At 55.6% G+C, this 19,087-nt stretch overlaps 3 protein-coding genes and 1 long non-coding RNA gene across 4 annotated transcripts in view; 3 read left to right on the top strand and 1 right to left on the bottom strand.

Annotated features, from left to right (window-relative positions):
* Positions 1–19,087, bottom strand: part of LOC145534150 (uncharacterized) — a 694,441-nt gene that overhangs the window by 279,227 nt on the left and 396,127 nt on the right. The window contains exons 54-55 of the long non-coding RNA XR_014074276.1: positions 13,453–13,564; positions 5,808–5,919 (exon numbers count right to left, since the gene is read on the bottom strand). This is a non-coding gene — a long non-coding RNA (uncharacterized LOC145534150). The remainder of the gene's footprint in view (positions 1–5,807; positions 5,920–13,452; positions 13,565–19,087) is intronic.
* LOC145534066 (uncharacterized) lies at positions 1,982–3,775 on the top strand. The gene is made up of 3 exons (XM_081561435.1): positions 1,982–2,157; positions 2,557–2,869; positions 3,123–3,775. Exons 1-3 carry the CDS (start codon positions 2,023–2,025, stop codon positions 3,749–3,751), a joined length of 1,077 nt encoding a protein of 358 aa, XP_081417561.1. The 5' UTR covers positions 1,982–2,022; the 3' UTR covers positions 3,752–3,775.
* On the top strand, positions 6,346–12,797 carry LOC145534025 (uncharacterized). The gene is made up of 3 exons (XM_081561391.1): positions 6,346–9,802; positions 10,202–10,514; positions 10,768–12,797. Exons 1-3 carry the CDS (start codon positions 9,566–9,568, stop codon positions 11,394–11,396), a joined length of 1,179 nt encoding a protein of 392 aa, XP_081417517.1. The 5' UTR covers positions 6,346–9,565; the 3' UTR covers positions 11,397–12,797.
* LOC145533897 (uncharacterized) lies at positions 16,375–19,064 on the top strand. Its single transcript, XM_081561242.1, has 3 exons — positions 16,375–17,447; positions 17,847–18,159; positions 18,412–19,064. The coding sequence occupies exons 1-3, from the start codon at positions 17,211–17,213 to the stop codon at positions 19,038–19,040; spliced, it is 1,179 nt and encodes a 392-aa protein (XP_081417368.1). The 5' UTR covers positions 16,375–17,210; the 3' UTR covers positions 19,041–19,064.

The raw sequence follows: 19,087 nt of genomic DNA, 5'->3' as shown, positions 1-19,087 counted from the left end.
CTGTGCTCAGGGCTTGAAAGAATTCCTATTGGGAAAATGATGTCACAGCCCCACAAGGCAATCCACAGCTTCGATGCTATTCCTCCCAAAATGCCAATGCATTTTCGCACCGAACAAAGAATTGCAAAAGGGGTACGGAGACAGAAAAGAGCCTAAACTGTCAATACAATCCGACGAAAAAGCCCCGATACGGACATCCAAGGTTGTGTGAAAGGAAATTAGACGACCAAACTAGGATCCTCAGGAGAGTATCGGAGAAGGCAATGGTGACCCACTCCAGTACTCTTGCCTGGAAAACGTCCTGGACGGAGGAGCCTGGTAGGCTGCAGGCCATGGGGTCACGCAGAGTCAGACACGACTGAAGTGACTTAGCCGCAGCAGCAGCAGCAGGACAGTATGCTATTGGGAATACAACAACACACACAGATCCAGATCGATGGAATAAAGTGGAGGGTCCAGAAACAAACCCCAGCATCCATGGTCAACTCATCTCTGACACAGAAGGGGAGAATATCCAAATGGGAACAAGAAAGCCTCTTCAATCAATGTCCATGGGAAAACCAGACAGCTACATCTGAAGAACGCTATTGGTTTTGATCTCATACCACCTCAATATAGGGGGAAAACCTCACCCTAAAGACTGATGTCATGAGATAGCTAGAAAGAAGCGTAGGTCAAAGGCTCCTTAACATCAGAGTCTCCTTGCCATTTGCTGGGCGGAGGTCGAAATGGGTCTCTTCAAGTAAGGCAAAGAGGTACACGAAGTACACCCATGGGTTTCCATCCAATGGAACCTCTTCACAACAGAGAAGCTAAGCATTCACAAATGCAAAAGATAGGAAACAGAACATGAGAGACTCCTTGCAAGTGGTGTATCTGAGAAGGGGTTCATATGGAAAGAGACGAAGAATGCACAGCACTCAGATTCCAAGAAACAACACCACCACCACCCTTGACCCTTCCCCCATGACCAACTCCGACCTAAAGCCTTTCTCTCCCTCTAACCTATCCCTAAAACATAACCCTCATCTAATCATATACATGTGCATCCCTAGCATCCATCCATCCACACACGAGAGAGAAAGAGGAAGACACAGACGGAACTGAGAAAGGAAAAGAGAGGGACACAGCCAGAGAGAGACACGGAACCAAAGAGAGGAAAGGAGTCGACGGTCCAGACTTTTCCTCAATCTGCCTCGAAGGTAGAAGCAATGACAGCGCCCTTCCACCCCAGAAGGGGGAAAAGGACGGAAGGTTTGGAGAGGAAAAGACAAGAACGCAGGGAGCCATTAGAAGCTCAGCCACCCGCAGAAGCCGAGCTGGGACACTTGAACAGAATCTCAATGGAAACAGAGGAGCAGAAAGTTGGCTACTCTTTTCTATAAGAGAGGGAGACCTTCGAGTCTTCCTTTCGGTCCTCCAACTTGGATGCGGGGTCTCAAAACAGTCAGGAGGGGGAGTGCCTTTTCCTGGGTACCACGGCACATCCAGGCCTCGTTCTGCCCCATTCTGTGCTGTGTCAGCCCTGGATGGAATCTTTCTTTCTGAAGTCTCAGCGCACAAGCTCCACGTGATATCGGCCCCAGGTGGAAAGGCATGGAGCTGCTCGTAGGCCGACAGACCTAGGAAGCAGATGGGAGAATGACCACCACTCTGCAGATGGAGAGACTGGGGCAACCCTGAGGGGCATATGCTTGTCCAGGGCCACACCACTTATGAGAAGAAGGAGCCTGGTCTGAGAGCAGTGGGGTCCTCGGAGCTCAAGCCCTGGCTGAACCCAGGCCTCCCCAGGGCTGTGGGCTGGGCTGTGTGGGTGTCACTGTGCCTGCACATGGCCTAAGGGGGGTGGTCGAGCAGTCAGAAACCCAGAGATTCCCTTGGGAAGTTTTGGGGAAGGGACCTCAGCACGAACCCCAGGAGATGATGTCACCTGCCGGCAACAGAACCCAACAGAACCCGCAGCCCGGGTATCCAGGCCTCCAGAGCGGAGAGGAGCCCCCAGCCAGTTCACTGGCTGCCAGGATGTTCTGCTGTTTGCCCCTGCCCAGAGGCCGGGGCCTCAGGAGTGCTCACAGGCAGTGTGCGCGGGCACCCTGTCGACGTTGGCTCAGGACACCCCCGAGAGGCCTCTGGCCCTTTGCCCGGAGAAACAGAAAGGTAACACGGGGAGCCCCAGGACGGACCAGGCCGCCTCTCCCATGCCACCCGGAAACAGCGGGTCCTTTGCCTGTGTGTGTGGATGCGGGTTTCTTGGGGTGTGTCTCCCTCAAGGAAGCCCAGGCGGATGTGGGGTCAGAAGCCTGCGGACAAGTTGTGTCCACACCCCAGGGGAGAGCAGGCTGGGCGGGATGGGGAGAGTGCGGGCAGCGGCGGCCGCCCAGGCGGACCTCACACCCTCAGGTGGGTCTCTTTCCTCCCGGGTGGGGATCTGAGCAGACACACGTCTCTGACCCTTCTGGGAAGAGAAGTTCGAGCAGGCAGAAGCAGCGGCTCCACTGCCCAGGCCCAGCTCGGAAAACTCCTAGCATGGCTGGCTGACGGTCACTGTCGTTGCAGAGCTTCCCACGTGATGAGGCCGAGGACGGGGACACCCCATCCACCTCCCGGAGGGAGGGGTCGGAGCACCACCCCCCCGCCCGTGAGGCCCAGTGCAGGCTCCAGGTGAGCGTGCCCACGGAGGCATCAGCCCCACCGGGGGAGAAGCGGAGGCGGGGAAGGCCTGCTGCCGAGACACCGCCCAGGATACACCCGGCGGCCCAGTCTGAGGCTGCCACGGAGCTCAGCACACCCGGCTCCGACCCAGAGTCCCGAGAACCCCGGCCTCTGAGGCAGCAGGAGGACCTGGAGCCCAGCACGCCAGAGCACAGAGGTGAGGACGCTGGGGCTGGTGCACGGGAGTGTGTGGGGAGGGGGTGCTGAGCTACACAGGGACGAGTCCCCGAAAGCTGCTGCTGGGCCTGCAGCAAGCGCTGGCCTCACACCCCCCCGCCCCCCATCTTGCACACTTCAGTCCCAAAAGACATCCGACGCTGGGTATTCTTTGGGAATCTCTTGGAAGCTTTCTGTCCCGGGAGACGCACATGCCAAGGCTGGCCTGTGGGCAAACTTTGCTTCTCCCCCAGCTCTAGCACTGGCCTCCAACTGGAACCAGGCTCCGCTTCCCAGACCTGTCCCTACAGAGGTGCTGGCTCCAGGTGCAGGACCCAGGGATCCACCGAGGGCAGATGGAGAACCGAGACTTGCCCTCGCAGAGACACCAGGCCAGCTGGGTACTGGCCAGCACACCGGGCAGATCGGATCTCCATGCCTGCAGGACCCCCAGCCCCAGGCACTGATGTCCCACCCCCTCAGCCAGAACCTCCACCTCCACGTGCACCTCTACCTGCTCGGGCTCTGGCAGGAGAACCCGAGGCAGAGGAGGAGTCACCGCCTCGGCAGGGAGAGCCTGCCCTGGCTCCCGCGCAACACCCAGACGCCCACGATGACTCACCCACCCCTGCAGGGAGAACGAGCCCCCGCTCTGGACAGACACCCAGAGCCCTTGCCGGAAACACCACGTCCAGGGGAGCGGTCGGCTCTGCAGCCTCCATCCCCGTCTGCTCACCGTGGACGCTGGCAACTCGGTCTGCCCCCAGGGGACATGGAGTTCCTTTCCCCTGAACTGCTTTGCATTTGGTTTGTTTCCACCTTTCTGGTGATGTTTTATTTTTTGTATGGTTTCCTGTACTTTTGTTGGTTAAGTTGGGATTAGTAAACTTTTTCATCATTGTTGCAATTTGGGAACACTGTTGTGTAACTCTGGTGATACTGTGTTACCATCACCACTTTGTAGTTTCAGACCCGTTTGATCTTTATGCCCCACCCCCCAACAAAGCCTGGATTCAAGGCAAGCACGCCCTGTTCATCCCTTCCCCCGATCCTGAACACAATTTCATCCTTTCTTTGTGCATTCCTTCCTATATTCTTGGTGTCCCCAATCAATGACTCTCAGTGAAATGACTGACGGAGTGTTTTTTGGACTCTCCAACTACTGTAAGACTCCATTGGAGAGTTCTCATTTGTACGTCATTTGAACTAGCCTTTGATATCTGAAAGGACGGTGTACGTCCTTTCAAGATACCATGTGCCAAACGAAGCCCTTTTGGCAACTGCCATCATTATCTCCAGGCAGGCATTGCTGTGTCAAGGGTGACATCTCAGCCAGAAGGCAGAGGCTGAGCTCGTCTTGTTGCACCAGCTCCCAAAAGAAGCCAAGAAAGGGAGCTGGAACAACAAACCACCCCAACACCCAGGAAAGCGTTCTTCATGACAGAAGGCTAGAAAATGACCCAACATCCTTGTGGCCCAGAACCCCTCTAGAAAATCACTGTTCCATAAAAAAGAGAAACACATGGGAAGTTCCAAGGAGAGGCAATGCCCATGGCCCGTGTACTTGAGAGACGGCCTGACCGCTCCGGGGAAGACACGCACCGACGGAACCCCTTGGGAAACAGCAGTGATAGTCCTCACCGTCGTAAGGGTTTCCTCTGGGGACAACCTGCCCGGGGCACCACACGAGGGAGCAGACCGGCTTCTCTTCCTCTGCCCCCACACCATTCACTCATGAAGGCAGCTCAGGTGTTCTCATGCCCTGCCTGCCTGCCTGCCTGGCTCATCCGTGAGCTGTGACCACCTACAGGGCAGGACTCCACCTTCTCCTCTCTGTGTACCGTGAATCTGCACACAGTGGGCTTGCAGAACCTTAGGAGACTTGAGCCATTCCCACTCGAGCCAGAACCCTCCCCAGGAAGGAAAACAGCTGTGGAGTCGTTTTGGCCCCAGCACTGGTTCGAAAGCCTGGCGCCTCCTACAGCCTCTACGGTGTGAAGAGGGAGGTCCCTTCTGACAGAGCTTTCCGGGTCTCAGATCTAAGCTGTTGTTTCACTGTCAGCTGTGTCTCTTCCGTTGCAGCCAGGTGGGCCACGCTGCTCCAAAGGAGCTCACAAGCTGAGTTTCAAGGGAGGTATAGAGAGGACAGGGATGGCTACAACGTACTGCAAACTGAGTGAGGGTCCCCACAATCCTCAGCAAAGGTCTGTGGTGTGCAAGTGGGGAGTAGAGGGCCCCCAAGTTCCAAAGGAAGGGAGGTAGTCGGGAGCTAAAGCCCTTGGCCGCTGTGGTAGTAGCTGCAGATGGCAGCTCGTCCACAGTGCACTTCGAATGAGGTCATATGAGCGGGACTCTGGAAATGGCTCCGAAATCGGGAGAAAGGGGTCAGGGTATGTGGGAATCCGGCGGGGATGGGGGGTGGATGAAGGAAGGTGTCCCTCCTCTCTCCAGTGCAATTTGGTTTGGTGAGTCTCAAAGCTACCAGATGGCACTTCCCAAGTCAGGCCCCCGCAGGAATCAGGGTGGGCTGCGTGCCTCGGCCCCTGCCACAGGGACAAGCCACACCAGTGGCCTCCCTGAGCTCCAATGGCCGGATCTGGGGGTTCTGTCTGGGTGCACACCTCCTTGCTGTGGCCAAGTTCCCCCCTTCTCTGAGCACCAGCTTCATCCTCTCGAATGAGGACATCGATTGCTACCTTGGCACGTTACTCTCTTCATCCTGTGAAGACTCATTAGGCTTATCCTACAATTACTAGCTGGCCCGAAGAGATATCTCCTGAATCCAGATTAAGCTGGAGTCTCCCAGGCTCATCTGGCATGTCTTCCCTGAAGTCTGCCAAAACCCACACCCTTGCATTTCCAGGGACTCCCCTTAGCCAGCTGGGCAGAAAACCCAGCATGCTTCAAACAAGCTGACAGACAAGCGGGAGAGGACTCACGGGCAGACGGCTTCCCTCAGGTCTCGGGTGGAGCTCTGGGACCACAGCAGCAACGGGCCATCCCAGGCCCTGGGCTCAGCAGCGCCCTCATTCTCAGGCCGGCGGCTCTGCCCTGAGGGGAGCAGGAAGGTCACCAACTGCCGCAGGCGGGCCTCACGCCCCTCCCACTGCTGGAGCCTGACCTCCCCCGGCCCCACCCCTTCCCCTACCCCAGCAGGACGACAGCTCGTCTTCCCCTGGCTTCCAACGGGAGGCCCGGCCCTGGGCCCCGATTGGGCACTGCCCCAGCCCGGAGCCAATCACAGTGGCCAGGGAGGTGGAACGCACCGATTGGCCAGGGCCAGGTCATGTGACCATACTCCCCAGGAAACTCAAGTATTACCAAGGTTCCCTAAGAAACCAATGAACAGAATTATCCAGTAAAGGCAAACCGTGCTTTTTAATGAGGCCAATGTCACAGAAAAAAAAAAAAATGCTTCACAATGAACTGCTCAAGGAAGCTACTAAATAAACTTTCAGAAAAGTTTAGTAGTTTTTTTTTTTTTTAATAGGGTGACGGAGAGCTATACCTTTCCCGTCTATGTGAATTTAGGTTTAAACTAGATTTCCCTTGGCTATTATATAAGACAAAAAAACCCACATCCCCCCCTTTCACTCCCCCCCACCCCCAAAAAGTGTTTTAATCTATAGAATTTTTGTGTCCTCAGTTGTGTCTGATTCGCGGCAACTCACGAACTCTACACAGCCAGGCTCTTCCGTCCATGGAATTCAGGGCAATTTTTTCTGTCCCAGTAAATGCCCACCCTGGGTGATCCAAAGGCAAGGGCTCAGAGGCTCCTGAGAGACTAACTCCTTTCAGCTGAGCACAGAGCTGGCTCCTCACTGGGATGCCTGTGGCCTGGGGCTCCCTGAGGGGAGAGCAGCACTCGCCCCACCGTGTGGTCACTGCTGGAAGTGCAGGCTGCTCCTCACTCCCCCTTGACAGTGTCCCTGAGGGCAGAACAGTGTGAATCGAATCAAGGTGGAAATGCAAACTCCAATGCAACCAAACTCCCCACAAGGTCTCTAAAACCACTCAGGAACAGGGAATTGGAAACTGCAGGGGATGACAGGAATGGAGATGGAGACTTGACACCTTACACCGAGTTCACTTCCAGTTATCCCTAGACAAACTTTCCATGAAAACTTGTCACAAATCTCGAAGAACAATGAGCAGAAACCGGACACGTGCTTTGAGTCTTCACACACAAAACTAAAAGCCAGTCCACAAAAAAAAAAAAAAAACCCAGAGAATACAGTGGACTTTGCAAAATCAAAGATATCTACTGTGGGAAATACCTCACGACAAAAGCAAAAGACAGGTCATACATCGCGAGACGAATGAGTGGAAACACAAAGCTTATCAAGGATGTGTCTCCAAACAGACAAAGAACACCAACACAACAAGCCTGTGAAAACTAGGGAAAGGTCTGAAGGGACACCAGACTGAGGAAGACACACACAGAGGATCCCGGATGATGTCCAGCACTGAGGGCCTGAAGAAACAACAGTCTAGTTGCACCCCCTCAGGCCTGTGTGACCGTGGATGAGGCCTCTGTTTCCCGGTGGCTCTGAGAGACGGACAGGGAGGAAGGGGAAGAGAAGTCACTTGCATTTCTAATACTCACAGCAAAGTCTTCCAACGAGAAGGGAATTATCACCCCCACTGACAATGCCATTCACTGAAGTGATACCCACCAGTCCATCTAACCCAGAAGGGAAGGATGGACCTGTTCTCACAAAACGGCGAGAGATGGAAGAAGGAAGATCAAGCCCACACCAATCACTGGAAAGAGAAGCTGTGCTCAGGGCTTGAAAGAATTCCTATTGGGAAAATGATGTCACAGCCCCACAAGGCAATCCACAGCTTCGATGCTATTCCTCCCAAAATGCCAATGCATTTTCGCACCGAACAAAGAATTGCAAAAGGGGTACGGAGACAGAAAAGAGCCTAAACTGTCAATACAATCCGATGAAAAAGCCCCGATACGGACATCCAAGGTTGTGTGAAAGGAAATTAGACGACCAAACTAGGATCCTCAGGAGAGTATCGGAGAAGGCAATGGCGACCCACTCCAGTACTCTTGCCTGGAAAACGTCCTGGACGGAGGAGCCTGGTAGGCTGCAGGCCATGGGGTCACGCAGAGTCAGACACGACTGAAGTGACTTAGCCGCAGCAGCAGCAGCAGGACAGTATGCTATTGGGAATACAACAACACACACAGATCCAGATCGATGGAATAAAGTGGAGGGTCCAGAAACAAACCCCAGCATCCATGGTCAACTCATCTCTGACACAGAAGGGGAGAATATCCAAATGGGAACAAGAAAGCCTCTTCAATCAATGTCCATGGGAAAACCAGACAGCTACATCTGAAGAACGCTATTGGTTTTGATCTCATACCACCTCAATATAGGGGGAAAACCTCACCCTAAAGACTGATGTCATGAGATAGCTAGAAAGAAGCGTAGGTCAAAGGCTCCTTAACATCAGAGTCTCCTTGCCATTTGCTGGGCGGAGGTCGAAATGGGTCTCTTCAAGTAAGGCAAAGAGGTACACGAAGTACACCCATGGGTTTCCATCCAATGGAACCTCTTCACAACAGAGAAGCTAAGCATTCACAAATGCAAAAGATAGGAAACAGAACATGAGAGACTCCTTGCAAGTGGTGTATCTGAGAAGGGGTTCATATGGAAAGAGACGAAGAATGCACAGCACTCAGATTCCAAGAAACAACACCACCACCACCCTTGACCCTTCCCCCATGACCAACTCCGACCTAAAGCCTTTCTCTCCCTCTAACCTATCCCTAAAACATAACCCTCATCTAATCATATACATGTGCATCCCTAGCATCCATCCATCCACACACGAGAGAGAAAGAGGAAGACACAGACGGAACTGAGAAAGGAAAAGAGAGGGACACAGCCAGAGAGAGACACGGAACCAAAGAGAGGAAAGGAGTCGACGGTCCAGACTTTTCCTCAATCTGCCTCGAAGGTAGAAGCAATGACAGCGCCCTTCCACCCCAGAAGGGGGAAAAGGACGGAAGGTTTGGAGAGGAAAAGACAAGAACGCAGGGAGCCACTAGAAGCTCAGCCACCCGCAGAAGCCGAGCTGGGACACTTGAACAGAATCTCAATGGAAACAGAGGAGCAGAAAGTTGGCTACTCTTTTCTATAAGAGAGGGAGACCTTCGAGTCTTCCTTTCGGTCCTCCAACTTGGATGCGGGGTCTCAAAACAGTCAGGAGGGGGAGTGCCTTTTCCTGGGTACCACGGCACATCCAGGCCTCGTTCTGCCCCATTCTGTGCTGTGTCAGCCCTGGATGGAATCTTTCTTTCTGAAGTCTCAGCGCACAAGCTCCACGTGATATCGGCCCCAGGTGGAAAGGCATGGAGCTGCTCGTAGGCCGACAGACCTAGGAAGCAGATGGGAGAATGACCACCACTCTGCAGATGGAGAGACTGGGGCAACCCTGAGGGGCATATGCTTGTCCAGGGCCACACCACTTATGAGAAGAAGGAGCCTGGTCTGAGAGCAGTGGGGTCCTCGGAGCTCAGGCCCTGGCTGAACCCAGGCCTCCCCAGGGCTGTGGGCTGGGCTGTGTGGGTGTCACTGTGCCTGCACATGGCCTAAGGGGGGTGGTCGAGCAGTCAGAAACCCAGAGATTCCCTTGGGAAGTTTTGGGGAAGGGACCTCAGCACGAACCCCAGGAGATGATGTCACCTGCCGGCAACAGAACCCAACAGAACCCGCAGCCCGGGTATCCAGGCCTCCAGAGCGGAGAGGAGCCCCCAGCCAGTTCACTGGCTGCCAGGATGTTCTGCTGTTTGCCCCTGCCCAGAGGCCGGGGCCTCAGGAGTGCTCACAGGCAGTGTGCGCGGGCACCCTGTCGACATTGGCTCAGGACACCCCCGAGAGGCCTCTGGCCCTTTGCCCGGAGAAACAGAAAGGTAACACGGGGAGCCCCAGGACGGACCAGGCCGCCTCTCCCATGCCACCCGGAAACAGCGGGTCCTTTGCCTGTGTGTGTGGATGCGGGTTTCTTGGGGTGTGTCTCCCTCAAGGAAGCCCAGGCGGATGTGGGGTCAGAAGCCTGCGGACAAGTTGTGTCCACACCCCAGGGGAGAGCAGGCTGGGCGGGATGGGGAGAGTGCGGGCAGCGGCGGCCGCCCAGGCGGACCTCACACCCTCAGGTGGGTCTCTTTCCTCCCGGGTGGGGATCTGAGCAGACACACGTCTCTGACCCTTCTGGGAAGAGAAGTTCGAGCAGGCAGAAGCAGCGGCTCCACTGCCCAGGCCCAGCTCGGAAAACTCCTAGCATGGCTGGCTGACGGTCACTGTCGTTGCAGAGCTTCCCACGTGATGAGGCCGAGGACGGGGACACCCCATCCACCTCCCGGAGGGAGGGGTCGGAGCACCACCCCCCCGCCCGTGAGGCCCAGTGCAGGCTCCAGGTGAGCGTGCCCACGGAGGCATCAGCCCCACCGGGGGAGAAGCGGAGGCGGGGAAGGCCTGCTGCCGAGACACCGCCCAGGATACACCCGGCGGCCCAGTCTGAGGCTGCCACGGAGCTCAGCACACCCGGCTCCGACCCAGAGTCCCGAGAACCCCGGCCTCTGAGGCAGCAGGAGGACCTGGAGCCCAGCACGCCAGAGCACAGAGGTGAGGACGCTGGGGCTGGTGCACGGGAGTGTGTGGGGAGGGGGTGCTGAGCTACACAGGGACGAGTCCCCGAAAGCTGCTGCTGGGCCTGCAGCAAGCGCTGGCCTCACACCCCCCCGCCCCCCATCTTGCACACTTCAGTCCCAAAAGACATCCGACGCTGGGTATTCTTTGGGAATCTCTTGGAAGCTTTCTGTCCCGGGAGACGCACATGCCAAGGCTGGCCTGTGGGCAAACTTTGCTTCTCCCCCAGCTCTAGCACTGGCCTCCAACTGGAACCAGGCTCCGCTTCCCAGACCTGTCCCTACAGAGGTGCTGGCTCCAGGTGCAGGACCCAGGGATCCACCGAGGGCAGATGGAGAACCGAGACTTGCCCTCGCAGAGACACCAGGCCAGCTGGGTACTGGCCAGCACACCGGGCAGATCGGATCTCCATGCCTGCAGGACCCCCAGCCCCAGGCACTGATGTCCCACCCCCTCAGCCAGAACCTCCACCTCCACGTGCACCTCTACCTGCTCGGGCTCTGGCAGGAGAACCCGAGGCAGAGGAGGAGTCACCGCCTCGGCAGGGAGAGCCTGCCCTGGCTCCCGCGCAACACCCAGACGCCCACGATGACTCACCCACCCCTGCAGGGAGAACGAGCCCCCGCTCTGGACAGACACCCAGAGCCCTTGCCGGAAACACCACGTCCAGGGGAGCGGTCGGCTCTGCAGCCTCCATCCCCGTCTGCTCACCGTGGACGCTGGCAACTCGGTCTGCCCCCAGGGGACATGGAGTTCCTTTCCCCTGAACTGCTTTGCATTTGCTTTGTTTCCACCTTTCTGGTGATGTTTTATTTTTTGTATGGTTTCCTGTACTTTTGTTGGTTAAGTTGGGATTAGTAAACTTTTTCATCATTGTTGCAATTTGGGAACACTGTTGTGTAACTCTGGTGATACTGTGTTACCATCACCACTTTGTAGTTTCAGACCCGTTTGATCTTTATGCCCCACCCCCCAACAAAGCCTGGATTCAAGGCAAGCACGCCCTGTTCATCCCTTCCCCCGATCCTGAACACAATTTCATCCTTTCTTTGTGCATTCCTTCCTATATTCTTGGTGTCCCCAATCAATGACTCTCAGTGAAATGACTGACGGAGTGTTTTTTGGACTCTCCAACTACTGTAAGACTCCATTGGAGAGTTCTCATTTGTACGTCATTTGAACTAGCCTTTGATATCTGAAAGGACGGTGTACGTCCTTTCAAGATACCATGTGCCAAACGAAGCCCTTTTGGCAACTGCCATCATTATCTCCAGGCAGGCATTGCTGTGTCAAGGGTGACATCTCAGCCAGAAGGCAGAGGCTGAGCTCGTCTTGTTGCACCAGCTCCCAAAAGAAGCCAAGAAAGGGAGCTGGAACAACAAACCACCCCAACACCCAGGAAAGCGTTCTTCATGACAGAAGGCTAGAAAATGACCCAACATCCTTGTGGCCCAGAACCCCTCTAGAAAATCACTGTTCCATAAAAAAGAGAAACACATGGGAAGTTCCAAGGAGAGGCAATGCCCATGGCCCGTGTACTTGAGAGACGGCCTGACCGCTCCGGGGAAGACACGCACCGACGGAACCCCTTGGGAAACAGCAGTGATAGTCCTCACCGTCGTAAGGGTTTCCTCTGGGGACAACCTGCCCGGGGCACCACACGAGGGAGCAGACCGGCTTCTCTTCCTCTGCCCCCACACCATTCACTCATGAAGGCAGCTCAGGTGTTCTCATGCCCTGCCTGCCTGCCTGCCTGGCTCATCCGTGAGCTGTGACCACCTACAGGGCAGGACTCCACCTTCTCCTCTCTGTGTACCGTGAATCTGCACACAGTGGGCTTGCAGAACCTTAGGAGACTTGAGCCATTCCCACTCGAGCCAGAACCCTCCCCAGGAAGGAAAACAGCTGTGGAGTCGTTTTGGCCCCAGCACTGGTTCGAAAGCCTGGCGCCTCCTACAGCCTCTACGGTGTGAAGAGGGAGGTCCCTTCTGACAGAGCTTTCCGGGTCTCAGATCTAAGCTGTTGTTTCACTGTCAGCTGTGTCTCTTCCGTTGCAGCCAGGTGGGCCACGCTGCTCCAAAGGAGCTCACAAGCTGAGTTTCAAGGGAGGTATAGAGAGGACAGGGATGGCTACAACGTACTGCAAACTGAGTGAGGGTCCCCACAATCCTCAGCAAAGGTCTGTGGTGTGCAAGTGGGGAGTAGAGGGCCCCCAAGTTCCAAAGGAAGGGAGGTAGTCGGGAGCTAAAGCCCTTGGCCGCTGTGGTAGTAGCTGCAGATGGCAGCTCGTCCACAGTGCACTTCGAATGAGGTCATATGAGCGGGACTCTGGAAATGGCTCCGAAATCGGGAGAAAGGGGTCAGGGTATGTGGGAATCCGGCGGGGATGGGGGGTGGATGAAGGAAGGTGTCCCTCCTCTCTCCAGTGCAATTTGGTTTGGTGAGTCTCAAAGCTACCAGATGGCACTTCCCAAGTCAGGCCCCCGCAGGAATCAGGGTGGGCTGCGTGCCTCGGCCCCTGCCACAGGGACAAGCCACACCAGTGGCCTCCCTGAGCTCCAATGGCCGGATCTGGGGGTTCTGTCTGGGTGCACACCTCCTTGCTGTGGCCAAGTTCCCCCCTTCTCTGAGCACCAGCTTCATCCTCTCGAATGAGGACATCGATTGCTACCTTGGCACGTTACTCTCTTCATCCTGTGAAGACTCATTAGGCTTATCCTACAATTACTAGCTGGCCCGAAGAGATATCTCCTGAATCCAGATTAAGCTGGAGTCTCCCAGGCTCATCTGGCATGTCTTCCCTGAAGTCTGCCAAAACCCACACCCTTGCATTTCCAGGGACTCCCCTTAGCCAGCTGGGCAGAAAACCCAGCATGCTTCAAACAAGCTGACAGACAAGCGGGAGAGGACTCACGGGCAGACGGCTTCCCTCAGGTCTCGGGTGGAGCTCTGGGACCACAGCAGCAACGGGCCATCCCAGGCCCTGGGCTCAGCAGCGCCCTCATTCTCAGGCCGGCGGCTCTGCCCTGAGGGGAGCAGGAAGGTCACCAACTGCCGCAGGCGGGCCTCACGCCCCTCCCACTGCTGGAGCCTGACCTCCCCCGGCCCCACCCCTTCCCCTACCCCAGCAGGACGACAGCTCGTCTTCCCCTGGCTTCCAACGGGAGGCCCGGCCCTGGGCCCCGATTGGGCACTGCCCCAGCCCGGAGCCAATCACAGTGGCCAGGGAGGTGGAACGCACCGATTGGCCAGGGCCAGGTCATGTGACCATACTCCCCAGGAAACTCAAGTATTACCAAGGTTCCCTAAGAAACCAATGAACAGAATTATCCAGTAAAGGCAAACCGTGCTTTTTAATGAGGCCAATGTCACAGAAAAAAAAAAAAATGCTTCACAATGAACTGCTCAAGGAAGCTACTAAATAAACTTTCAGAAAAGTTTAGTAGTTTTTTTTTTTTTTAATAGGGTGACGGAGAGCTATACCTTTCCCGTCTATGTGAATTTAGGTTTAAACTAGATTTCCCTTGGCTATTATATAAGACAAAAAAACCCACATCCCCCCCTTTCACTCCCCCCCACCCCCAAAAAGTGTTTTAATCTATAGAATTTTTGTGTCCTCAGTTGTGTCTGATTCGCGGCAACTCACGAACTCTACACAGCCAGGCTCTTCCGTCCATGGAATTCAGGGCAATTTTTTCTGTCCCAGTAAATGCCCACCCTGGGTGATCCAAAGGCAAGGGCTCAGAGGCTCCTGAGAGACTAACTCCTTTCAGCTGAGCACAGAGCTGGCTCCTCACTGGGATGCCTGTGGCCTGGGGCTCCCTGAGGGGAGAGCAGCACTCGCCCCACCGTGTGGTCACTGCTGGAAGTGCAGGCTGCTCCTCACTCCCCCTTGACAGTGTCCCTGAGGGCAGAACAGTGTGAATCGAATCAAGGTGGAAATGCAAACTCCAATGCAACCAAACTCCCCACAAGGTCTCTAAAACCACTCAGGAACAGGGAATTGGAAACTGCAGGGGATGACAGGAATGGAGATGGAGACTTGACACCTTACACCGAGTTCACTTCCAGTTATCCCTAGACAAACTTTCCATGAAAACTTGTCACAAATCTCGAAGAACAATGAGCAGAAACCGGACACGTGCTTTGAGTCTTCACACACAAAACTAAAAGCCAGTCCACAAAAAAAAAAAAAAAACCCAGAGAATACAGTGGACTTTGCAAAATCAAAGATATCTACTGTGGGAAATACCTCACGACAAAAGCAAAAGACAGGTCATACATCGCGAGACGAATGAGTGGAAACACAAAGCTTATCAAGGATGTGTCTCCAAACAGACAAAGAACACCAACACAACAAGCCTGTGAAAACTAGGGAAAGGTCTGAAGGGACACCAGACTGAGGAAGACACACACAGAGGATCCCGGATGATGTCCAGCACTGAGGGCCTGAAGAAACAACAGTCTAGTTGCACCCCCTCAGGCCTGTGTGACCGTGGATGAGGCCTCTGTTTCCCGGTGGCTCTGAGAGACGGACAGGGAGGAAGGGGAAGAGAAGTCACTTGCATTTCTAATACTCACAGCAAAGTCTTCCAACGAGAAGGGAATTATCACCCCCACTGACAATGCCATTCACTGAAGTGATACCCACCAGTCCATCTAACCCAGAAGGGAAGGATGGACCTGTTCTCACAAAACGGCGAGAGATGGAAGAAGGAAGATCAAGCCCACACCAATCACTGGAAAGAGAAGCTGTGCTCAGGGCTTGAAAGAATTCCTATTGGGAAAATGATGTCACAGCCCCACAAGGCAATCCACAGCTTCGATGCTATTCCTCCCAAAATGCCAATGCATTTTCGCACCGAACAAAGAATTGCAAAAGGGGTACGGAGACAGAAAAGAGCCTAAACTGTCAATACAATCCGATGAAAAAGCCCCGATACGGACATCCAAGGTTGTGTGAAAGGAAATTAGACGACCAAACTAGGATCCTCAGGAGAGTATCGGAGAAGGCAATGGCGACCCACTCCAGTACTCTTGCCTGGAAAACGTCCTGGACGGAGGAGCCTGGTAGGCTGCAGGCCATGGGGTCACGCAGAGTCAGACACGACTGAAGTGACTTAGCCGCAGCAGCAGCAGCAGGACAGTATGCTATTGGGAATACAACAACACACACAGATCCAGATCGATGGAATAAAGTGGAGGGTCCAGAAACAAACCCCAGCATCCATGGTCAACTCATCTCTGACACAGAAGGGGAGAATATCCAAATGGGAACAAGAAAGCCTCTTCAATCAATGTCCATGGGAAAACCAGACAGCTACATCTGAAGAACGCTATTGGTTTTGATCTCATACCACCTCAATATAGGGGGAAAACCTCACCCTAAAGACTGATGTCATGAGATAGCTAGAAAGAAGCGTAGGTCAAAGGCTCCTTAACATCAGAGTCTCCTTGCCATTTGCTGGGCGGAGGTCGAAATGGGTCTCTTCAAGTAAGGCAAAGAGGTACACGAAGTACACCCATGGGTTTCCATCCAATGGAACCTCTTCACAACAGAGAAGCTAAGCATTCACAAATGCAAAAGATAGGAAACAGAACATGAGAGACTCCTTGCAAGTGGTGTATCTGAGAAGGGGTTCATATGGAAAGAGACGAAGAATGCACAGCACTCAGATTCCAAGAAACAACACCACCACCACCCTTGACCCTTCCCCCATGACCAACTCCGACCTAAAGCCTTTCTCTCCCTCTAACCTATCCCTAAAACATAACCCTCATCTAATCATATACATGTGCATCCCTAGCATCCATCCATCCACACACGAGAGAGAAAGAGGAAGACACAGACGGAACTGAGAAAGGAAAAGAGAGGGACACAGCCAGAGAGAGACACGGAACCAAAGAGAGGAAAGGAGTCGACGGTCCAGACTTTTCCTCAATCTGCCTCGAAGGTAGAAGCAATGACAGCGCCCTTCCACCCCAGAAGGGGGAAAAGGACGGAAGGTTTGGAGAGGAAAAGACAAGAACGCAGGGAGCCACTAGAAGCTCAGCCACCCGCAGAAGCCGAGCTGGGACACTTGAACAGAATCTCAATGGAAACAGAGGAGCAGAAAGTTGGCTACTCTTTTCTATAAGAGAGGGAGACCTTCGAGTCTTCCTTTCGGTCCTCCAACTTGGATGCGGGGTCTCAAAACAGTCAGGAGGGGGAGTGCCTTTTCCTGGGTACCACGGCACATCCAGGCCTCGTTCTGCCCCATTCTGTGCTGTGTCAGCCCTGGATGGAATCTTTCTTTCTGAAGTCTCAGCGCACAAGCTCCACGTGATATCGGCCCCAGGTGGAAAGGCATGGAGCTGCTCGTAGGCCGACAGACCTAGGAAGCAGATGGGAGAATGACCACCACTCTGCAGATGGAGAGACTGGGGCAACCCTGAGGGGCATATGCTTGTCCAGGGCCACACCACTTATGAGAAGAAGGAGCCTGGTCTGAGAGCAGTGGGGTCCTCGGAGCTCAGGCCCTGGCTGAACCCAGGCCTCCCCAGGGCTGTGGGCTGGGCTGTGTGGGTGTCACTGTGCCTGCACATGGCCTAAGGGGGGTGGTCGAGCAGTCAGAAACCCAGAGATTCCCTTGGGAAGTTTTGGGGAAGGGACCTCAGCACGAACCCCAGGAGATGATGTCACCTGCCGGCAACAGAACCCAACAGAACCCGCAGCCCGGGTATCCAGGCCTCCAGAGCGGAGAGGAGCCCCCAGCCAGTTCACTGGCTGCCAGGATGTTCTGCTGTTTGCCCCTGCCCAGAGGCCGGGGCCTCAGGAGTGCTCACAGGCAGTGTGCGCGGGCACCCTGTCGACGTTGGCTCAGGACACCCCCGAGAGGCCTCTGGCCCTTTGCCCGGAGAAACAGAAAGGTAACACGGGGAGCCCCAGGACGGACCAGGCCGCCTCTCCCATGCCACCCGGAAACACCGGGTCCTTTGCCTGTGTGTGTGGATGCGGGTTTCTTGGGGTGTGTCTCCCTCAAGGAAGCCCAGGCGGATGTGGGGTCAGAAGCCTGCGGACAAGTTGTGTCCACACCCCAGGGGAGAGCAGGCTGGGCGGGATGGGGAGAGTGCGGGCAGCGGCGGCCGCCCAGGCGGACCTCACACCCTCAGGTGGGTCTCTTTCCTCCCGGGTGGGGATCTGAGCAGACACACGTCTCTGACCCTTCTGGGAAGAGAAGTTCGAGCAGGCAGAAGCAGTGGCTCCACTGCCCAGGCCCAGCTCGGAAAACTCCTAGCATGGCTGGCTGACGGTCACTGTCGTTGCAGAGCTTCCCACGTGATGAGGCCGAGGACGGGGACACCCCATCCACCTCCCGGAGGGAGGGGTCGGAGCACCACCCCCCCGCCCGTGAGGCCCAGTGCAGGCTCCAGGTGAGCGTGCCCACGGAGGCATCAGCCCCACCGGGGGAGAAGCGGAGGCGGGGAAGGCCTGCTGCCGAGACACCGCCCAGGATACACCCGGCGGCCCAGTCTGAGGCTGCCACGGAGCTCAGCACACCCGGCTCCGACCCAGAGTCCCGAGAACCCCGGCCTCTGAGGCAGCAGGAGGACCTGGAGCCCAGCACGCCAGAGCACAGAGGTGAGGACGCTGGGGCTGGTGCACGGGAGTGTGTGGGGAGGGGGTGCTGAGCTACACAGGGACGAGTCCCCGAAAGCTGCTGCTGGGCCTGCAGCAAGCGCTGGCCTCACACCCCCCGCCCCCCATCTTGCACACTTCAGTCCCAAAAGACATCCGACGCTGGGTATTCTTTGGGAATCTCTTGGAAGCTTTCTGTCCCGGGAGACGCACATGCCAAGGCTGGCCTGTGGGCAAACTTTGCTTCTCCCCCAGCTCTAGCACTGGCCTCCAACTGGAACCAGGCTCCGCTTCCCAGACCTGTCCCTACAGAGGTGCTGGCTCCAGGTGCAGGACCCAGGGATCCACCGAGGGCAGATGGAGAACCGAGACTTGCCCTCGCAGAGACACCAGGCCAGCTGGGTACTGGCCAGCACACCGGGCAGATCGGATCTCCATGCCTGCAGGACCCCCAGCCCCAGGCACTGATGTCCCACCCCCTCAGCCAGAACCTCCACCTCCACGTGCACCTCTACCTGCTCGGGCTCTGGCAGGAGAACCCGAGGCAGAGGAGGAGTCACCGCCTCGGCAGGGAGAGCCTGCCCTGGCTCCCGCGCAACACCCAGACGCCCACGATGACTCACCCACCCCTGCAGGGAGAACGAGCCCCCGCTCTGGACAGACACCCAGAGCCCTTGCCGGAAACACCACGTCCAGGGGAGCGGTCGGCTCTGCAGCCTCCATCCCCGTCTGCTCACCGTGGACGCTGGCAACTCGGTCTGCCCCCAGGGGACATGGAGTTCCTTTCCCCTGAACTGCTTTGCATTTGCTTTGTTTCCACCTTTCTGGTGATGTTTTATTTTTTGTATGGTTTCCTGTACTTTTGTTGGTTAAGTTGGGATTAGTAAACTTTTTCATCATTGTTGCAATTTGGGAACACTGTTGTGTAACT

Source organism: Giraffa tippelskirchi, chromosome 14 (genome assembly GCF_054371585.1).
Source record: "Giraffa tippelskirchi isolate mGirTip1 chromosome 14, T2T-mGirTip1v1.2.pri, whole genome shotgun sequence".
Classification (NCBI taxonomy): Eukaryota; Metazoa; Chordata; class Mammalia; order Artiodactyla; family Giraffidae; genus Giraffa; species Giraffa tippelskirchi.
Note: the sequence above shows the minus strand (reverse complement) of the source record. Positions and strands in the feature narration are given on the sequence as shown.

Excerpts from the sequence above, each read along its gene's own strand:
- LOC145534066 (XM_081561435.1), top strand. The coding sequence starts at position 2,023 with ATGTTCTGCTGTTTGCCCCTGCCCAGAGGCCGGGGCCTCAGGAGTGCT. Across the intron at positions 2,158-2,556 it reads TTGCCCGGAGAAACAGAAAG|AGCTTCCCACGTGATGAGGC; the intron begins GTAACACGGGGA and ends CTGTCGTTGCAG. Across the intron at positions 2,870-3,122 it reads CAGCACGCCAGAGCACAGAG|CTCTAGCACTGGCCTCCAAC; the intron begins GTGAGGACGCTG and ends CTTCTCCCCCAG.
- LOC145534025 (XM_081561391.1), top strand. The coding sequence starts at position 9,566 with ATGATGTCACCTGCCGGCAACAGAACCCAACAGAACCCGCAGCCCGGG. Across the intron at positions 9,803-10,201 it reads TTGCCCGGAGAAACAGAAAG|AGCTTCCCACGTGATGAGGC; the intron begins GTAACACGGGGA and ends CTGTCGTTGCAG. Across the intron at positions 10,515-10,767 it reads CAGCACGCCAGAGCACAGAG|CTCTAGCACTGGCCTCCAAC; the intron begins GTGAGGACGCTG and ends CTTCTCCCCCAG.
- LOC145533897 (XM_081561242.1), top strand. The coding sequence starts at position 17,211 with ATGATGTCACCTGCCGGCAACAGAACCCAACAGAACCCGCAGCCCGGG. Across the intron at positions 17,448-17,846 it reads TTGCCCGGAGAAACAGAAAG|AGCTTCCCACGTGATGAGGC; the intron begins GTAACACGGGGA and ends CTGTCGTTGCAG. Across the intron at positions 18,160-18,411 it reads CAGCACGCCAGAGCACAGAG|CTCTAGCACTGGCCTCCAAC; the intron begins GTGAGGACGCTG and ends CTTCTCCCCCAG.